The following is a 20,171-nucleotide window of genomic DNA, read 5'->3' on the forward strand; positions in this document are numbered from 1 at the left end:
TTGCTTTCAGTCCTGACTCCTCTCCATATTGCCTTTGTACCCTGGTGCCTTCATCAGGCTAATTCACTTTCACTTGACATGAAATATGAACAAAGAAGCAGAGGAAACAGCATGCTTATGCAAAAAATAAAAAATTTTAAAAAAAATTAAAAAAAATCCATCTGTAAGCACTGATATAATATTTAGATTTTGTGGCAGAAATACGCCAAGATCGATGAAAAAGCCAAAGCTTCACAGAAAGGAGGGGAAGGTGGAGGGATGTGATGGAGACAGATGAGGGAGGGGGGTGTGCAGGAATATGAGTGTGTATGCATTTTCAAGGCGGTCTTTCTGTTGCAAGAAGAAGAAGAAGAAGAAGAAGAAGAAGAAGAAGAAGAAGAAGAAGAAGAAGAAGAAGAAGAAAAACAGGAAAGCGAATATCTGGAGCTGCTGATGGAGGAATGGAAGTGCATTTCCAGTGACGGGAAGGCACGTCTGGACAGTCTGCGCGCGTTGAAGGAGGCTTGAGGGAAGAGAAAGCGATGCGTTTCATTTTAGTTGGACATAGGTGGAAGCACCTCAGCGGTGTGTGAACGGAGGGGGAGAGAGAGGGGAACAAGAGCAGGGAGGGGGCGGGGGTGTATGGACCTCGCTGGTTACGGGACCCACAGGCACCCCGACTGAGCTCCGCTCTCATCATTTCTGGAGGTGTAAGGACAAAAGGAAAGAGAAGAAGAAAAGGCCCGGGTTCTGGGTGTCGTGACGGGGCCCCCGACTTCGCCGCCGCCGCTTGGTTCGGGGTAGTCTGGGCTCGGAAGGCTGCGGGGGGAAAGCGGCGGAGCGGTCGACTCTAGGCTGGGGTTTCCTGCCACAGCAGCGGGATTGTCACAAAACAGCCTTTCACTCTTCGAGGGGCCTTGTATTGCTGCGTTTCCAGGTATGCCTTCAGAGTGTTAGCTAGCCCCGTCTCTCCGGCTGACTTTCCTCTCCTCTCCTCCGGGGAACGTTTGCTGTGTTTATTTAGGGGGGGAAAAAAAACAACAACAACTAAAAGTCAGACTGCGAGACGGCAGTTTTGTTTTTTTTTTTTTTGTAACGCGGTAGTCACGGCAGGTCTCCTGTTGGGAGACGTTATTTCTGCTGCTAGCTAACCCATTTACTGAGAGGCTCTGGTAATTTCCGAGGGAGTAACATCTGCACCTAATCACCTCTCAGTAGCTGCTCCTTTTTAGCCTGCTTTAACTATACGTTTTGTGTGCAGTGGCCTTTGTAATAACGCAATAAACACAAACAGACCGACTCAGGGATGCTATCGAGTGGTTCCATCTTAGCTAGCTCACAGTTTACGTGGCTAGCTCGCATATTTAATTGGAGATATCTGAGGTGTTTTAGCTAGGGCTAACCTGACAAGGCTAAAAGAGGCAGCAGCACTACAAAGCTAATTGTAATGCGTATTCTTTGCTACCGGCTAATGTGTAGCCGCTACATCTGCAGTGCAAGAAGCCCCCCAATGTGGTATTGATGGCAGTATGACAAACCTTACAAACAAACCAGAGCTAACGCTGGCTCATTCTCTGCAATAACACTGCGTCTGTTTGCATCAATTAGGCAGCTCTGCTGATGATTGACTGGCTGACAGGCTGCACTGAGACAGCCAGATTTTTTTACATATTTTTTTTTGTATTTTTTTATTGCTGCTGCACTGTTTTGTGGGCTGGAAATGCTGCTGCCTGGTAGTACACAATGAGATGTTTAGGGTTCCTAAACAGGAAGGGGAATACATGGCTACGATTTGATTGTTATCCAATTTTTTGAAATTTGGGAAAACGGGAACAGAAAATGGGAAAAAAAAAAAAGTACAGTTTGTTGCATGTTCCATTGCCTTATTTGACACATAAAGGTTGTTCTAAGAAGTGTACTTGATTTAATTGTCCATCATCATCAAACAATTCTCCCCTTTTTTCAGTTGATCATCCATCCACACCCATATGTTTATTATTTATCCTCTGTTCAATATCCACGCATCTATACATTCATCTGTTATCTGGGGTTTTTTAGCCATAAATTTGAGTTCATCCTGCTGCCATTTATCTATTAGTTTGCCATCCATTATTTGTTTCTCAACCATTTTTATGTAGATAATAAACATCCATCCATCATTTCTGTCCATTTTTTTGTTATCCATCCGTCCTTCTATTCATTGGCCATCCCTTCCCCCATCAGTCCGTCAATCCATCCATCCAGCCGTCAGTCATACGCCAGTTTCTTGTTTTTGAAGGTTTTGCCCAAAATCAAGTGAAAACTTTTAAGTTTGAAAAGCTATGTAGTTTCAACACGGGGTTTGAACAAATTAGTATAAACCCTGGATGTTGTGATCAATGAATAACTCCTCCAGAACTGCTGTCCTTCAGATTTGCGCTCCGAAATCAAACGCAATCAAAACGAAGCGGTCCAAGCCGCAGCGCCGCTCTGATTGATTGGCTGTTGTCGCTCGGGCTTGCAGCCCTTCCTGGCCCTGTTTTACCACATGCTTTGCATTCAGCAGCACACTCTTTACAGAGTGGCCTTTGTTTCAGAAGCCACGCGCAGTTGTATTGGGGGACTACTAACACTTTTACAATGCAGTTGAAGCAGATGAAGAGGCCTGTCCTCACAAATGGCAATTAAAGATACTGACCCCGCCCCCCCCCCCATGAAAGCTGGTGCGATCCTGCCTCCAGCTATCTCCCAAAACAAGTCCCAGTATTGGACATGTGATAAGGACTTTAGTTTGTCTCGGATCTTTCACAAGGTTATTTGTTTACATAATAAAAGCGAGTGTTTTGCGGATGTGTTACTCTGTCGGCTAAAATGAATCCCCAGCTTTTTAAAAATTGTATTTTATTTTTTCTTCCAACAAATCTGTTTGCTATAGGCCACAGGAGACGGCGAGAGCATGTATTGTTAAAGCAAGAACAGATGCAACACTCTCACAGTGCATATTAAAATACGAGCAGGAATTTAATGCAGTGCTCATATTAAATTAAAATCCAGTGATGACTTGAATGGGTAATATAAGTGCCATGTGGTAATGCTCATATCATTGTTGCTTCAGTAAACACTGCGTCCTGTTATTGAGCTGAAATTATACGGCAGTGTAGTTGCAACATCTTTAGGTATATTTGATTGTTTATATTAAATAGGTAAAGCTTCAGCAATAAAATAAACATCCCAAGTTCAGGAGGGCTAAAAAATCATAAAATATTAATATAAATAAATAGTTTATTAAATGCATTATTGATACCTGTGGAGAGGCTCAAACCTTTTGGCCAGAGATTGGAATTGGCTAAAATTCCCTGAACAATTGGCTCTGATTGGGTGATTGTTGTTACATGTCAGATAAAGGTCTGGGACTGATGTTTTTATGCAAAAATTGGGTTAATTGTTGATTTCACACGTTTTCTGTTGAATTACAATAGCAAAACTCTTATCAGTGAGCGAACAACACCTTATGTGTTATGGTTCAGAATCAGCAGGTCAGAATTCAACGAAGTCCCAAAATCTGAATCGGATAAAAATGATCAAAGTTTCAGCTAAAATCTCTTGTTTTATAATGCATATTAGAATATTCCTCAAGTTCTGTTTAATTGAAAATTAAGAATGTTACACTTCCTTAGTCCTTTGACGTTTCTTTTTTCATTTGTTTTCCAGGCCAACATCTGATGGAAACCTGAATGCTGTATTGTGTGCGGATTTACAGATAACCCAAACTGGAATTGATGGAATCTGAGGTGGAATAAATGGATTACCCTGTTTTGGAAAACTGTTGCCGTGGAGCTATTTGAAGTTAAATGACGGTTGACAAAGAACAGCAAATTGAATGCTGAAGGCGGCCGGGAGAGCACGGCCGCCTTCAGAGAAGTCTGAACACACCCCAAAAAAAAAAGAGTACCGCAAAAGGGACCAAATGCATCGACCGGTCAAATGAGTGTAAAAATAATTTCATCTGGCACCCAAAAGCTGACTAGACTATCCATGGAGACTTTGCTTTTTGGAATGATTAATGAGGATCACTGTTTAGACTTTTTGATTCTCTCCGGGTGGGTTTTGTGTCACACAGGTGTGAGTCAAATCCACAGACAGTCGCACACAAGAAGGAGCTAAAGGATCACTGCAACAGAGCAACTTGCGTGTGTCTTTTGAGACTTTTGTTTCTGAAGTTTTGAATTTTTACTTTTGGATTGGAACGTCTGTGGAGTTTATCCGTATGAAGAAAATCCCTGCTGGCCATGTGGAAGTCCATGATATTTCTTTCACTGTGCCAAACAAATTTCGCTTTTTGGAAATGAACTAATGCATCTCTGCATATCTCCTGAAAACTTTGGAGATTAGCAAACAATCAACAGTCACGCTGAACTGTTTTTTGGGGTTTACTGGTCACTGATAAAACTACAAAGAGTTCCACAAATAACCCCAGAGGAGGAGATTTTGATATCTGTGATATAAATGTATAGTTTTTACCATTTCTTGTTTTCCTGCCAGGCTGTTGACTCTCTTCATGGTTACTGCCATAAGCCTGCCAGTTTTTCAGTCTGAAGCATTCCCTTCTATTTACACTCACAGATTTTTTTCCTTTTTTAAATCTGAATTCGGGGGGAAAAAATGCAGAATTTCTCCAACAGCCCGGCTCCACCCTCAATCCCTCCTGGATTCAGCGGGAGGAGCGTGGGCGGACCGCCGTATCCCCCTCAGCCAGTGGAGCCCCAGATCTCTCCGAGGATGATGGAAGATTACGTCGGGATGCAGCAGCAGAGCATTCACAGAGGCCACCACCATCCGAGCCAAGCCAGCCACATGCTTGCGTTCGGCGTGAGGAACAGAGGAGCTTTGGAGCCTCCGCCAACACAGGGTAACGTCCACGCCGGTAACAATAACAACCCCTACAGGAAGGAGGCTATGGAGTTTTATTTTTCAATGGGTGGAAAAGACAGACATAGGAGGGGAGGGATGGGCTATGGGGGAAGTTTTGGGTACCCCGGTATCGATGGACATATACCTCACCAGTATCGACATCCTGGATCCAGTTCTGTTACATCGTCTGGCCTGATGTCGCCATACCCAGTGGATTATGGCTCTAGTGCCGGTTCAGGGGGCGCTGCTGGAGCCTTCTCTCCTTCCCATCAGTACAATATGAATCAGAACCCTGTGATGCAGTCAGTTCCAGGCTCTCAAATGCAACAGCGCCAACATGGGCAGAGCTTTCCTCCTGTCCACCAGGCACAGCAGCAAAGAAACTACCCACACTCCGGGCACAGGATGACCCCACAGTACCATTACTCTCCACAGGGGGGAGCATCCACAGGGTCATCTGGAATGTACAGCCCACCTCTGCAGAGATATCTGGATGGAGCTGCAAACAGCAGCTTTGATCCTAAAGTCAACAGTTCCCCAAGTGTCAACACTAGCTCCAATTCAGTCTCTAGTACAGGCACTGCTAATAACGTGGGCCCTGTGGAGAATGTTCAGCAGAGCTACCCAGCTTCGAATTATTCCGGATATCTCCCACAGTCTCATTCACTTCACAAGCAAGCCACACTACAGCACAGAAACTCGCAGCACAGTTTAGGGGTTGGTTATGACGGATCTCTGAAAATGCCTCACCAGGGTCCGCCTGCAGGCGGCATTTTTGCAAAACATCATCAAACCTCCAACCCAAGTATAGCTCAGCCATCCTCCCAAGAAATAGCCAAATCCCCTATGCATTCTAATGCGCAGCAAACTCAAATGAACCAAAACTTTAGCCCGATATCAAACCCCTCCCCTGCTGCCTCTGCAGTTCATTCCCCCAGCTGTAGCTCTTCTCCTTCCCCTCTAATGGGGGTTTCTGAGGCACTTGGGAATGCCTCAAATCACGGCCCTCCCATGTCGAGCACCCGTAGCGGCCCTGGCCACAGTAGGCTACTGCAGACCGCACCTCAGTTGAGTCCCACACCCAACTCGAATAGCAGCGTCAGTAGTTGCGGCAGCAGTGGCAGCCACAAAGCTCACAGCCTGAGCGCAGTTGGGGGGAGCAGCCTACCTCCAGTGGGTCGAAATAAAATGAGCCAGGGATCCCGAGAGGAAGGCTCTTCTGTTTATTCCACTTCCTCTCTTGACAGAATGCAGGATGCCGGTCTGAACAGTCTCAATGCCTTGAGCTCCCAAGTAGCCAATTTACCGAACACAGTACAGCACATGCTCCTCACTGACACGGTGTTCTCGCACAAGAAGAGAGACGGCGGGCAAGCACCACACGCGGCGCACTGTGTGCCCCCATCGCAACCCAGGAGCCGGAATTTAAGTGCAGCCTCAAGCGGCAGCACAGTCAAAGACGTCAGAGCTGGTGACGGGGCAGAGGAAGACTCAACTCTGCTACCTGTTGGAGCCCCGTCTGGGACCAAAGTGGAGCCAGAGGAGCAGCTGGCTGAGAGGGAGCGGGGGAGAGCAAGGCAGGTGAGTGGTGCGAGCTCTGGGTCTGAAGTTACGAGCTATAATCCAACCCAAACGCAACCTGGACAGGCATGTAATGTTAAAATACTCGTCCTCGAATCACAGTCAAAAGAAGCAGCAGAAACTAAAACAAAAGAAATTAACATTCCTTCATCAGCAGGATCTCTATCCTCTGAAGGTAGTCTAACTTTACATTCAGCACCACCAGTTTCCTCATCCCCCTCCTCCTCTTCCAATATTCCTCCTGCCACAACACAGAATTGTGTCCCAGAAACTGGTTTGGCATATAATGACCATAGAGGTGGAGAAATTAAAAAGGAAAGTGAAGCAGCAGCTGAGAAAACACAGAAGGTCAGCAGCCAAATGCAACAAGATGGAGGAATGAGTGCAAAAAATGGCCAGGAAAAGAAAAGCATGTTGCACTCAGAGTCCAAGTCGCACATTAACAAGGAGGAAGAAAAACAGGCATTAGAGGAACAGCAAAACATCAGTAGCGTTGGTGTAATTGTTTCAAGTCACACTGACAAAAGTAAGCATCCCCAAGACAACTCTGTGGAAGAGAGAATGTCACTCTCTTATTTAAAAGAGGCAAGCAGTCATAATGGGGAGGAAGGTGTAGATCTTAGTCTGTATTCGTCCCATCATCAAAAGTCAAACAGTGGGAGGTCTCCGAATCCTCCCCAAACTGCTTCGCATAAATACAGCTACCCAGAATCAACATATGGCTCAGATTTGTCGATAAAAAACAGAGTGAGGGCCGGCACAGGCTCTGTAATGGAAACAAACCCCAGATTCTTTGGATACCAGCTCTCGCAGGTCGGTTACAGTCATGTGCATCCAAAAGATGGGTCCAGTTCTGGGGTTGAGATGCTAGTGAAGAGAGGTCATGGGGTGGGGTCTAAAGCTCAGGATGAGAACTCACAGATGCAGCAATTCCCAAGTCTCCTGCAAGAAGTTCTTCAGGGTTACAATTTAGACAGACGCTATAGTAGACAGGAGCAGACGTTCCCTGCACGTCATCAAGCCCCACAGCAGTTTCCATCTAGACATTCACTTGACATCACTGAGGGTTTGTCTTACTCGGCTCAAATTGTAAAGACCACAAATCAGAAACATGGAAGTGATCCGGATTTTGCCACAGATATTCAGTCCTTAGTAAAGTCAGAGGTCTCTAATGCTAAGATTATTCAAAATGCTGAAAAACCTGACACGGGTGTGTCCCAGAGCCATTTAGCACAGACTGTAGATTCCCAGCAGCCCCCAGCTAAACACATCAACTTATCTGACTTCTCTATGCCGCAGAGAAAAACATTATCTAATGTACAAGAGCTCCTTTTGCAAGAGCCGGAACCGTTAACTCTCACTTCTCAAACCGAGCCCCAGAAATCAGGATCCACATTAGCCCCGTCGGAACGGCGATCCGTCATCTGCGACGTGTCGCCGAACCGACGTAGCACACCAGAGCGAGAAAGGGAGGGGGGGAAAGAAAAGGAACGGGAGAAAAGTCAGAGTGCAGCCTCGGTGATCCAACAACCATTTTCTTCTCCAGCTGCACCAAGTGATCTCAGTAAAAAGGATGTTATAGAAAAGCAAGTGAAAATGGAAATGGTGCACAAAGAGTCTGGAAATTCACAAAATGAGAATAATGGCAGTCAATCTGAGGCGGAGTATCATTCTAAACCTCCTCATTTGTCAAGTGGGGTAAGTGCTGACCCCTACAGGCGCGGCACTGTCGATATAACCCCCATGCCCTCACACCCTGTGAGCATGACTGCTTTGACCTCACCAACAAGGCATCACTCATATCTTCATGGAGTCGATCTTTCGTCCGGCAGCAGTGGTACATTTCCGTACCAATATGGAGACTCAAGAGAAGACAACGTGATGTCACGGAGTAATCTGCAGTTTTCCTCTCACCATCCCTTTCACCATTTACCTCCTCAGTCTCAATCCACCAGTAAACTTCAAATGTATCCGCATCCACGTGGCCCCCCACACCCTCCTCACGACATTAGTGAGTGGGTAAAAGCCATAAACAGGCCTCCGAAGGATATGATGATGATGCAGCATGGATCTTCTCCTGGGAGACACAAGGTTAACCAGTCAGAGCAGAGACAGCGATTAATCCCACTGGCTGACATCCAAGTTGAACACACGAGCAAAACTCAGTCAGTGCATCATCAAAATCCTTACCATGATATGAAAATATGGGAGTCTACACATCCTAGGAGAGAGGGCGCTCGGATGATGGAGGGAGACGCCTACTATAGAGCCCAACCTCCTCCTCTTCCTGGCCCTCCTCCTCTAGCTTCACACAGTCACGTTCCGACACAACTGACTCACAGCCACAATGCTGTCAAATCCGAGGAATCCAGAGGAGCTACAGAGGAGGCCAAACATACCTGCCCACCTTCCCCATCCATCTCCTCTAAGCCTCCTTCAGACACAAACACCACTCAGCCACAGCGTCCAACAAAAACCGGAGGTTCCGGAGACACAAATCCCCTGATTTTAAGAAGAAGGGTTCGCTCTTTCATATCTCCCATTCCTGCAAAAAGACTGCTCCAGGACGCACCTCAGCAGAGAGCCGCTACAAACTCTCATCACTCCCCTGGAGCTCAGTCTGAGCCCAGCCATCACAACGACGATGACTCATCCACCACAGAGGTGCCATGTCCTCGGCTCTCCTCCCCACAGCCAGGTGAGAACAGCTTCCTACAACCGCTGTCTCCTTCAGGTGGTAACACCAAGGTTTTGGCTGCCAGAAAAGGACGAGGCTTGAAACTGGAGGCAATAGTGCAGAAAATTACCCCAAATATTAAAAAGCCAGCAGCCCCTACCGATGATGAGTCAAATCATTACCCTGGTTTCTTGCACTCAGACATCCCAGCGTTTAATGAGTCACAGGATCAAGACTTGGCAAATTTCCCCAGGGTTGCAGGAGGAGAGGATAGTTACATGGATGAAAGTCATTCATTAAACAACATGATTCCATTTAGAGGAGTTGATGAAACCGGGCCTTTACCCACATCTTCCTTCCCATGTGAATCCCATCAATCGTCTCAAGTCAAGCAGCAAGACTTTGACTTCGGTTTAGGGGCCACCGTGGCGTCTGCATCAGGTGATAAGGAAGACTTTGCTTTGCTCGGCCCATTACCTCCTCCCCCACCTCTTCCCCGCCCGGTCCAGGGTTCTCCGCCTCCGTCTTCATCCGCCCTGTCGGACATTCAGCATTTTACAAACACATACCAGCAGCTTGAGACTCGAAGGGGAGAGCAGTCTGCTGCTAACCTCCTTCGACAGAAACTCCAAGAATCTGGCATGGGATTTGAGGATTACCCTGGCAGCGACTACTACGGGACCACCCCGCCCCACCAAGGCCACATGCTGAACAGACAACATCAGATGTCCTCTGGAAGGTCCAGTCTGTCGCCGACTGACTCAAAGCCATTGGAGAATGTTGTGCCCAAGGGCTATTTCCCATCTGGCAAGAAGAAGGGCAGGCCCGTTGGAAGCGTGAATAAGCAAAAACGGGCTCAAACCCAAGTCCCGGTGCAGGCCCAGGCTCAAATCCAACCACAGAGCACAGCTCTAAGTGTTCCCCCAGTTCCAACCACTCCACCCCCTCCAACCCCAGCGCCTGCCTCCACCCCACCAGCAACACAAACTCCCAGCAGCACATCAACCCCTACTATACCCACTCTGTCAGAAAACACAAACACTCCTCCAATAGCCCCCCCTGTTCTGACCCAAGTGGTGAAAGCCGACGTCGAGAGTGAGGACACGCAGCCAGAGACTGAGGCGAAACAGGTGCGATGCAGACGCAGAGGCGTGAAAGTCGACGGCGAGGCGCTGGAGGCGAGGGGGCGGCAGAGGAGGAGGAGGAGAGCACCGGTACCTGCGGCGCCACCCATATCTAAAGATGAGCCAGATGCACCTTTGGGGGCAACGGGGAGTTTCAGCACAAACAGAGGTTGCCCAGATCCAAATAGAAAAGGCCTGTTTATTCCTCACATCCATGTGGAGAAAAAAATACCTGAGATCGGAGCTGTGTGCACTATTGTTAACGCCGAGGACGACAAAATGAGAGGAGAGCGCAGTGCAGCGGGAGGAAAAGCAGGAGGTGTTGGAATTGATTCGCTCCTGACCTCAGCGCTTTACTCCCAGTTATCTCGGAGAGACAGAGAGTTGGAGAAAAGGGAGACGGATGAGGTGGAAACCACACTTCAGTCGGGCAAAGCACTTCCTTCATCTGGCTATGTCGTTACAGGGTCTGTGATCACAGAAACCAATCACTCCGGGCGCCTGCTGTGCTGTCTGTGCCAGAAATGGGCAAACTACAAACATCTTGGAGATCTCTACGGGCCATACTATCCGGCTGAATACGCCGCAAAGCTCCCCAAGAACCAGCCCCAGATCAGACAGTGTCAGCCCTCTACAGGCCCAAACAAAACTGGACCAAATTTAGACACGAACGCTTTGAGTACACTTCAAGTCACACCAACACGGCTCGCTCAGTTCAACATGCCCTCATCTGAGAACGACAATTTCTGCTCAAACCCAGCAGAGAGAACTGCCTTCACAGCCCCAACAGAGGAGATGATGATGATGATGTATATGCCCGGAAAGCTCAGCAACAAAACACCTTTAACATGGGAGAAAAGCCCCGATCTGCGACCTATCCCTGAGCTTAAAAGAGAGCCAGACCTTGAAGGCGACCAGCAGCAGCAACAGGCACAGAAGCCGCAGCAGCAGCTGACAGACGACACTCAGCAGCGACCTCAGCATAGAAAGCTGACCTCACATCCCCGCTTTAAAAGGCGACACAAGTCCAGCGAGGACTCCCCTCGGATGGTTCCATCCAACAGCAAGGCTTCCCTGCCTTTTCAGCCCCCTCCGCCTGCCTTGGACTCCCTGGGGCCCTTGGCACAACTCGCACAGCTGCCACAGATGCCCATGGACCCAGAGGAGCTGTGGGTGCATGAAGGATGTATAGCGTGGACAAGTGGAGTGTACCTCGTCAATGGGAGACTGTACGGCCTGCAGGAGGCACTAGATGGAGCCAGAGAAACTGTGAGTATCAGCTGTATTTGTCCTTTTTACTGTATGCCACAAGTTAAGTCAACGTTTACTTATGGGACATTTACAACAATCTCAAGTGACCAAAATGCTTCATAACAATGACATCATCATAGGTAGATGAAGGAAAAAACAAAAAATAAAATATACAATAATATTTTAGTGAAACTTGTTTCTAAATTGTATCTTTTTCTCTTTGTTTTTCCTCTTGAAAGGTAGGTTTATGTCCAAGTCAATCGTTTTGCTTTTGAAGATGGGTCAATATTGGATTTTTTATGTTTTTTGTACTACATTTTTGGCCTCTAGGTAAATTTAAATAATAATAATAAAAAAAGTAATTTAAATTCCAAATAAACAAATCAGTGACACAGTTTATATATATATATATATATATGTATATATATATATATATATATATATATATACACAGTACAGACCAAAAGTTTGGACACACCTTCTAATTCAATGGGTTTTCTTTATTTTCATGACTATTTATTTTCATATAAGGCAATAAATCCCACTTATTAACCTGACAGGGCAACACCTATGAAGTGAAAACCATTTCAGGTGACTACCTCTTGAAGCTCATCAAGAAAATGCAGAGTGTGTGCAAAGCAGTAATCACAGCAAAAGGTTGCTACTTTGAAGAAACTAGAATATAAGGGCTATTTTCAGTTGTTTTACACTTTTTTGTTTAGTGCATATTTCCACATGTGTTATTCATAGTTTTGATGCCTTCAGTGTGAATCTACAATGTCAATAGTCATGAAAATAAAGGAAACTCATTGAATTAAAAGGTGTGTCCAAACCTTTGGTCTGTACTGTATATATATATATATATTTAAAAGTGTGTGTTAACAGAAACAAAAAAAATAAATAGATAAGTAAAAGAATCAATTTACAAACAGTGGTTTAAAGAATCTGCATTTTCTGGTGTGAATACCAGACATGAAGATCCCTGTAATCATTTTCAGGGATAAAAATGATTATAGTTATCATTACAGGGACTACACCACCAGGTAGTGGTGTGCTGCTTCAATAGCACACCACTACTTACCACTACCTCACCTACTATTGAAGCAGGTGAGGAGGTGCATGAAATACAGCCAGTCTGTTGTTTCCTTCAGCACCATTGTTTTTTATTACTTTAGCCTATTCTAAATTAAAAAAAAATCCACAATCTGATGCAGATTATAGAAAAACTCATTAAGAGAAGCAAAGAAAAATTGAAAAGTCCATGAGAGAGGTTTACTAGTGCTGCTATTGTGCAATCAATATTAAATAATTAGGAGAGAGATACTTTTACAACTTAATGAGACATTTTTGTTTTTTGTTTAGAAATGATCTCCAGACACTGCAAGAAAAATAGCTGAAACTCGTTTTTTATTTTTTTTTTATTTTACTTCTATATGTGAAAACCGCTGCCTGCTTCTATAAATGTTATAGGTGTTAAAATAGACCAGATTTGTTGTAGAAGATTTTTGGGACATACAGATCATAAAACTCAACTATGGTAAATGTTTTTTACTCTGAAAGTGTTAATAGAATTAGGGGTGCACCGATAAATTGTCTGGCCAAAGAAGTGGCCCCGATTTCCTTCATTTTGGTGGTCGACCAATTTTACATGTGAAACCGATCTTATCCATCAATCTTTGCTCCCTCCTCGAATGTCTGAAAATCAGCCACTGTCCTCTTGTGCTCTGCCGTGAGAGAGGGCTGACTGATGGACCCGGATGGTTAACAATAGTCACCCCTCTGTTCCCAACGTAGCAAATGTGCCACTATATTTAGCAACTTTTCAAACAACAAAAAAAAACGGTATCGGCAAATCAGATGTTTTAAAGATTGTGATCGGCCGTAAAACTGCAATCGGTGCGCCCCTATTTAGAACTAATGGCAAATGTCAAAACTTCAGGCTGGAAAAGTAATAAAGCATATTTATAGCAGCCCTAACTTTATATCTAGTATGAGCTTTGTTAAAAGCTGTTGGTCACTTGCCAGTTTTAAGATTATTGTTTATTCACCAGAGCTGCTCGTTCTGCGAGATGGTTGGCTCGACGCTGGGCTGCTACAGTAAAGGCTGCACGCTCCGCTACCACTACCTGTGTGCTATTGAAGCAGGTGAGGAGGTGCATGAAATACATACAGCCAAGTCTGTTGTTTCTTTTAGCACCATTGTGTTTTGGGGTTTTTTTTCCCCATTCATTTTTGGCATCCGTTTGTCTTTTACTCAGACTGTTCTCTGAATGAAGATAACTTCTCGCTGAGGTGTCCGAAGCACAAGGTAAAGAAGGAGAGGTTCGTTTTTCTCTGCCTTGTTCACTAATCCGTTTATTAGAATATTCCCACACGTGGAAAACTGTCGTGACCTTTTTTTTTTTTTTTTTCTCCCCATTAATCCAGTTTACCCAGAGCATCCGGCCAGCCAAGCCAGTGTATGTGGAGCAGTCAGGGAGAGGCTGAGGGAAACTGGGAGAAGGAGGAGCCGGATTTGGGGAGCTGTAAGTCAACACTAACTTGGTACCAGATTTTTTTTTTACATTTTTATTGAATCGCAGAACGTGGCTCAGATCTAAACCTAAACAGAAAGTTATTCATCTCCAATAAGTTGTATTTAAAATGATAAATTCTCTGTTTTCTCAGATTTTTGCATGATTTACTTAAAGGCGCAGCTTAGCCCTCTAAGGTCGATGTCCGCTCGCTGGGGCGGGCGTGACGTGATGCATTCAAAAGGCTACTGCAACCAAAACGGCAGCATGCCAAGTGTTCATTTCAACTTGGTTGGACAGCACAGACTTTAAACTTTATGAAAGTAGTGTTTTTATATTGGTTTTGTTTTTTATTTACTTCCAAATAAAACCAGATTTGGGATCAATCATTTTCGCCATAATTTTAAGTGCTTAAATGCAGTATGACACCAATTTTTTTTCGATTTTCTCAAATGCACCACATTTCTACAACAACCAATGAAAAAGTTTTTGTCAGTATGCTGGCACGGTAGAGTGATGGACGTGGTGAGAGAGGGGCTCTGGAGAGAGTTTTGGAAACGGGAGGAGCGCAGTGACGTTTTGGATTTTACTAGGGAAGTTTTCAGTGAGTCTTTTGGACTTTTAGTGTGTTAGTTAGAGTTTGTGAGTGTGTGTGCAGAACCACGACCTTAGAAGGTTAACTAGCCTTCTTAGGACCCTACTGTGACTACCACAGTCACAGTAGGGTCATCTGACAGAAAGACAGAAACCCGAGGAAACAATTATTCTTCCTGAAACTTGGAAAGTAAAAAGAAATTCACCTTCCTAAGTCTGAATAAAAAAAAAAAAAATTTTTTTTTTCATCCAACCTTTAATTTGAATACATTCATTCAACGGGTAAGAAAACCCAAAATTAAGAAAATCTTGTTCTGCACATTTGTTATGTGTAATAATGCCTTTAAAATCATGTAACTTCTGATTAGGAACCCATGACTTCCTGTTGCTCTGGGGTACAGACATGACGTGACACAGAGACTCATTTCTTTAACCAGCGACCACTTGGATGTTTATCTCATCGCCATGCAGAGTGAGGAATGTACGGCAGTGAAAGAAACCTCCAAAGTGGCATCTTGGAGTCACCACATCTCCATAGCAACGATCGGATGATATCTAAATACCAATCAGATGAGTGTGTTGCGAGGAAAAATCCTTTTCCGTCACAAACATAAACATGGGGAGTTCGAGTGGAACTCTGTGGTTTGGTAATTGAGCTTTTTAATAAACAATCCAAAAATGTGGAAATCTCCTCATGCCTAGTGTTGAGCATGGTGGAAGATTTCTGATGTTGTTGGCCTGTTTCTCTTCAAACGGTCGGGAAATCTGATCATAAAATCGTAAATTTTCACACGTCACATGGTTAAAGCACACAGCATGCTTCCATATTTGTTGGAAAAGAGAGAGATTTATTTCTTTCAAGGCCTCAAAGACATCTTTTTCCAGGGCGCCAATAAATATGGCAGTATTTCCTCATTATTGCCAGTTTTTTTCATTATCTTAGACTGGTTGTTATCGGGCCGATATTGAAACAAATTTTAGATTGGCTATTGGTGACAGTGTGCCTGATCCACAAGGGCAGATCTGTTGAACACGTTGTGCTCTGAGCAATTCTTATTCCTATTCCTAATTGCACTTTCTGAACCATTTGAACGAAGGTTTGTTGCAGTTTGTTGTTTGAATGTTTGACCACGGTAGTCAGCCAGTTTATCAGTTTCTTTATTCAGTTTACATTGGTTGCTCTGCTCCTAATTGGACTGACTGAACAAATTAAAGTTCTTTTGTTGTTACATGTTTGACCAAACTTCTGAAGCAATTGGTGTATTTAAATGTGCTGTACTGGTGCAGAGTTAGCAAATAAAGTAGTGAATTCAGGGCATTTCTGTCTGTGTTTAAAAGGAAAAATACGTCTTTTGTCAATTCAGCACTGTTTTTCTGTATCGGATTAGTTTCAGCCGATACTGAACCTCAGATATCTGTATTGGTATCGGAAGTGAAAAAAGTGGATCGGTGCATTCATACCTCATCCTCCCAAACTATGTCATTTAGCTCATTGCTGCACGAGCCACACTCCTTTTCATTCTTCTGCTCCCCTCACCTTTGTAACTGTACTCCTGTCGCTCGCTGTCACTTCCTCCCCCTCACATTCAAACCAACCAGTCTCCATGGAAACCAATCCACATACAGTATAGCTCGTATTTCTGTCTGTTGACATAGGTTTTATGAAGCCGATGTACAGCTCAGGCTTTGTCATCGGGGCGCATCCCTTTTTGTTTCTTTCAGTTTTACCTCTGAAAGTTTGAAGTATTCATTCCTCATTGAATGTTTTCACATCATGCAACAGCCGCAAACTTTAATGAATTCTGATTATAGGTGATAGACCAACAGAGAGTGGTGCATATTTGTGAACTGGAAGGGAAAGGGTTACGTAGTTTTTGGTGAGCAGTTCCCTCAAGGCAGTCGGTTGTATCTCTCAGCTTTCTAAAGATGGAAATGTTTGCCTATTCCTTTTTATGTACGGTAGATCTCAAGCTCAGTTAGGTTCAGTGGAAAACATCTGTCGAAAATCCATTTTCTTTTAAAGTCTCGCCATGAGTCCCGGTTGGATTCAGGAGTAGATTTTAACTGTTGCACTTTTAACATCAACCTGAATTTTCTTTGATCTAAACAAGTGTTTCCCAGCCCTTGTTTTTCCTGTGCTCCCCATCCACAACCTAAAAAAAAAGTAAATTCTGTTTAAAGTAGTTGAGATATTTTCTTTTTACACGACTTTGAGCTTTGATCCGTCTGTCTAGGGATCAGATGTCAGGATGTACCAGCTGTTAAAGGCGCGTTTTTATTTTTCTGTAACAAATAGCTAACTTTTTATTTCTGAATAAAGTAGAAATCAAGTTTTTTTTTAATTGTTATTATTGTTTTCCGTCCTGAGAGCGATGGTTCTAATTCCACAAACTCATTCGGACACTTATTACTAAGAGCACCGTTTGATTCAATTGAAGGGTTTAATTGGGTTTAGTTCATGCTGAGATTCTGAAAATGTAAAATCAAATGAAACAATACTTGATTGATTACCTAACAGTGACATTAACAATGCATCGGACAGGAAGCAGAAATGTTTTACTTCCATGTTTGGGTGTTGTTAAGCAGATGGAAGATTTTCAAATTCTAATTTTATCAATAACTTTAGGAGGAATGAATTCTCCTGAAGTGCGTCTTTATGCAGATGACACCGTGCTTCACACCAGTTTGAGACGGGCTGTTAATGAGCTTCTAACTCACTTTAAGCTGCCGCAGCGATTAATGTTTGACGTAAAGCTGGCTCCGAATGTGAAGGAAACCAAATCTATGTTGTTTAAAAAATAAAAATAAATAAAACCTCATGCCTAATGTTGGCATTTCTAACCTAGAAGGAGTACTTATTTATCCAGAGAGCATCCTCCTACACATATTTAGTAATTTAGCTGAGTGATATATTATTTGTTTGGGTTCATATTGAGCACTTATTCAACAGATTTAGTTTCTCAGTCATTTATGAACGTTGTTGATTGTTGATGACATCACACAGATCATGCCAATCTGGTTTTTTGGCCCTCTTGAGTTGAGGAAAGAACACCACTACTATATAGTCTTATGCACAAATTGTATAGTTAAATGTCTTCCCTCATAACTACGCCGTCTTTTACACAAGTTCCCAATAGAATACGTTCAGATTTGTTTTTGTAGCATGGCAACATGTGTGCGAATACTTTTGGAAGGCGCTCTATAGAAACGTTGCGATTGATAATTACTGTTTCTCTTCACAGGGTACCTTGGACAGTAGGCCTCGGTGGGGGGAAATGTGAAGAGACCGGACAGGGATTCGTCGAGGAGAACGACTAAAGGGAATGTACAATTTCTCAAACTGAATCAGCATTACTTACATTCACAGGACAACGGAGAAAGCAAACCATTTTTACCAGAGTCATCGCTCTTTACTCAAAAGCAGAAACAACACAGAGGAACTTAGCTGAGAAAAAAAAAACTAAACACAACCGTTAAAAAAACCCCCGACAAACTACAGCGATCGAAGCGGGGACGAAATGAGACGTCGAGACTGACGGAGGGATTTCGCTGTAAAGAACAAAAAGAGACAAGCTTCTTCTCTAGGCTCTCTTTGATTTTCCAGACAACATAAAGCGTTAAACTCTTGCTTATCATTTTCTGCATCATCATTTACCTTTTTTTTATCCTTTTGTTTGCTTTGAAGAGATGTAGCGGGAGCAAGTTGGGTGTCGAAACCCAAACAAACAAACAAACAAAAACAAAAGATGTTCTTGGAGAGTTGGTGTCATTTTACCAGTTTAGTGTTTTTATGTTATGGTATTAGGATGATCGCAGTTATTACTTTAATCCTCATTATTTTGTATCCTCGTCAGTATTTACTTATGACAACAAAATGGATGTATGCCGCTTTATATTCAATCAACACCCGAGTTGGAATTTTTATTTTTTTATACTTTTCTGTCGCTTTTCCTGGAGAAGGAAAGAGCCGGAGCGTCTGATGTCTGGAATGTCAGGGTCGAGATTGCCACAAAGACATTATTGCCTTGGAGAATGGACATCTGTTGCCTTTAAGAAAAAGAAAGAAAAATAAACCCAAGTTGTGAATGAGCGAGCGATGTGTGTGCGCGCGCGCGTGGGACTGGGGGTGGGTGGGGGGGAAAATGCCGATATCTGGGTCTTTGATTCCATTTTTTTGGTCCTTTTTGGAAAGTGTTCTTATTTTTCATCACAGGGGTTTTTACGGTACAGATAGTATTCATTAAAAAGAGAAAGAAAAAAAAAAAATCAGATGGACAGTCTTATTTTTCAAGAACAGAACGTTCATAATGTGCAAAGAGAGAGAGACTTGTAAGAGGACGAGATAACACTATGGACCGAGGCTTTGCTTGCCGTCTCTAACCGGGAGGACACATGAAGGACGAAACGGGGAGCTTTTTCCTCGTACGCTGGCGAAACATTCGAAGTCGAGACGGAACCCGAAGCTTTTGGACGCGCGTTGCCACGCGACCGGCCGTTTCTGTCCTGGTCAAAGTGAGCCAGAACCAAGTACGTTCGAGAGAGGTTTCCCACTTCAGTGAAGCAGCGGCAAATGAAGCGGAAGATCCAAAATCCATTGCCATCAGATTTCAAAGTGAGTCATACATGGTGTTGTCTTTATTACTTTTTATTGTTATTCTTGTACAAAACAAACAAACGAAAAAAAAGGTCAAACTGAAAGACAGTTACACTATCGAAACCATGCTGTATTAGAAACCTGTCAATATGTATATGAATTATGAATACACTTAAAAATGCTTCAACTTTGTTTCAGCCTTCTCCATCAGATTTGTGCGGGTTTTTTCTCTCTCTCTCTGATTTTTTTCTTTCCCCTCCATGTCTTTCGATGTTTCCAGCTGACAGGCAGGGCCTGTTTCACACAGTTACACCCTCCATAGAAGATCTGACAAACGCACCGTTGAGTCTAAAGAACCTGTTGCGGCAAGCCCAGGACGGGCATTCACCGCAGGTTTCAGGCAATAGTTAAACAGTCCTGCGCTGATTTGTTCAAAAGGACGAAAACAATCGTAGGGCTTGAGAAAGCCTTAATGGAGCTCAAGTTTAACGCTCATTTTATTGTTTCCCAAACCGGCAGGATGATGCAAATAATCCGGGAACAAAACTACAAGGACGACGTGGCAGATGCAGCAGAAAAGCTGTTTTCCTTTTTCTTTTTTTGGTTGTTGTTTGTGTTACAGACTATAAAACCTTTTTTATGTGATTCGTCTAAGACAGATTAAGCTGATTTTAATCTAACTAGTTAATACTTTGTACCGTCTCTTCCGAGCGGAACAGCTTCGGGTCTTCTGTAACGTTTTATTAGATCACGCAGCTGACCGGTGGAGCCTTTTTCTTTATTGATTTGTTTTAGAGCGAAGGTCTCAAACTTGTTTTATTTTTCATTTTCGCCCAATTTCAAAATCATGAATGCACTCAAAAGGGCCGGTTGTGCCAGAATGTACCGATAAAACCCGTAAAGAGAAAAAAAAAACGGATAAAAGAATAATAAATAGCTGCCTCTGCATTCGATAAGTGCTTCTTAAA

At 43.7% G+C, this 20,171-nt stretch overlaps 1 protein-coding gene across 3 annotated transcripts; it reads left to right on the forward strand.

Annotated features, from left to right (window-relative positions):
- Positions 1–346: 346 nt before the first annotated feature.
- Positions 347–19,390, forward strand: tcf20 (transcription factor 20). Of its 3 annotated transcripts, none has more exons than XM_032586603.1 (6): positions 348–916; positions 3,670–11,520; positions 13,554–13,647; positions 13,761–13,810; positions 13,930–14,027; positions 17,852–19,390. In XM_032586603.1, exons 2-5 carry the CDS (start codon positions 4,621–4,623, stop codon positions 13,987–13,989), a joined length of 7,104 nt encoding a protein of 2,367 aa, XP_032442494.1. In that variant the 5' UTR covers positions 348–916; positions 3,670–4,620; the 3' UTR covers positions 13,990–14,027; positions 17,852–19,390. The 3 variants fall into 3 exon arrangements, with proteins under 3 accessions (XP_032442496.1, XP_032442494.1, XP_032442493.1); XM_032586602.1 differs by having other exon boundaries at positions 349–916; positions 13,761–13,824; XM_032586605.1 differs by lacking the exons at positions 13,554–13,647; positions 13,761–13,810; positions 13,930–14,027 and having other exon boundaries at positions 347–916.
- The last annotated feature ends 781 nt before the right edge of the window (positions 19,391–20,171 follow it).

This window comes from Xiphophorus hellerii, chromosome 16 (assembly GCF_003331165.1).
Source record: "Xiphophorus hellerii strain 12219 chromosome 16, Xiphophorus_hellerii-4.1, whole genome shotgun sequence".
Lineage (NCBI taxonomy): Eukaryota > Metazoa > Chordata > Actinopteri > Cyprinodontiformes > Poeciliidae > Xiphophorus > Xiphophorus hellerii.

Bases quoted from the DNA above. Each gene is read 5' to 3' on its own strand.
- tcf20 (XM_032586602.1), top strand. From the start codon at position 4,621: ATGCAGAATTTCTCCAACAGCCCGGCTCCACCCTCAATCCCTCCTGGA. The intron at 13,648-13,760 runs GTGAGGAGGTGC...TCTTTTACTCAG, and splicing joins CCTGTGTGCTATTGAAGCAG to ACTGTTCTCTGAATGAAGAT. The intron at 13,825-13,929 runs GTTCGTTTTTCT...CCATTAATCCAG, and splicing joins CACAAGGTAAAGAAGGAGAG to TTTACCCAGAGCATCCGGCC.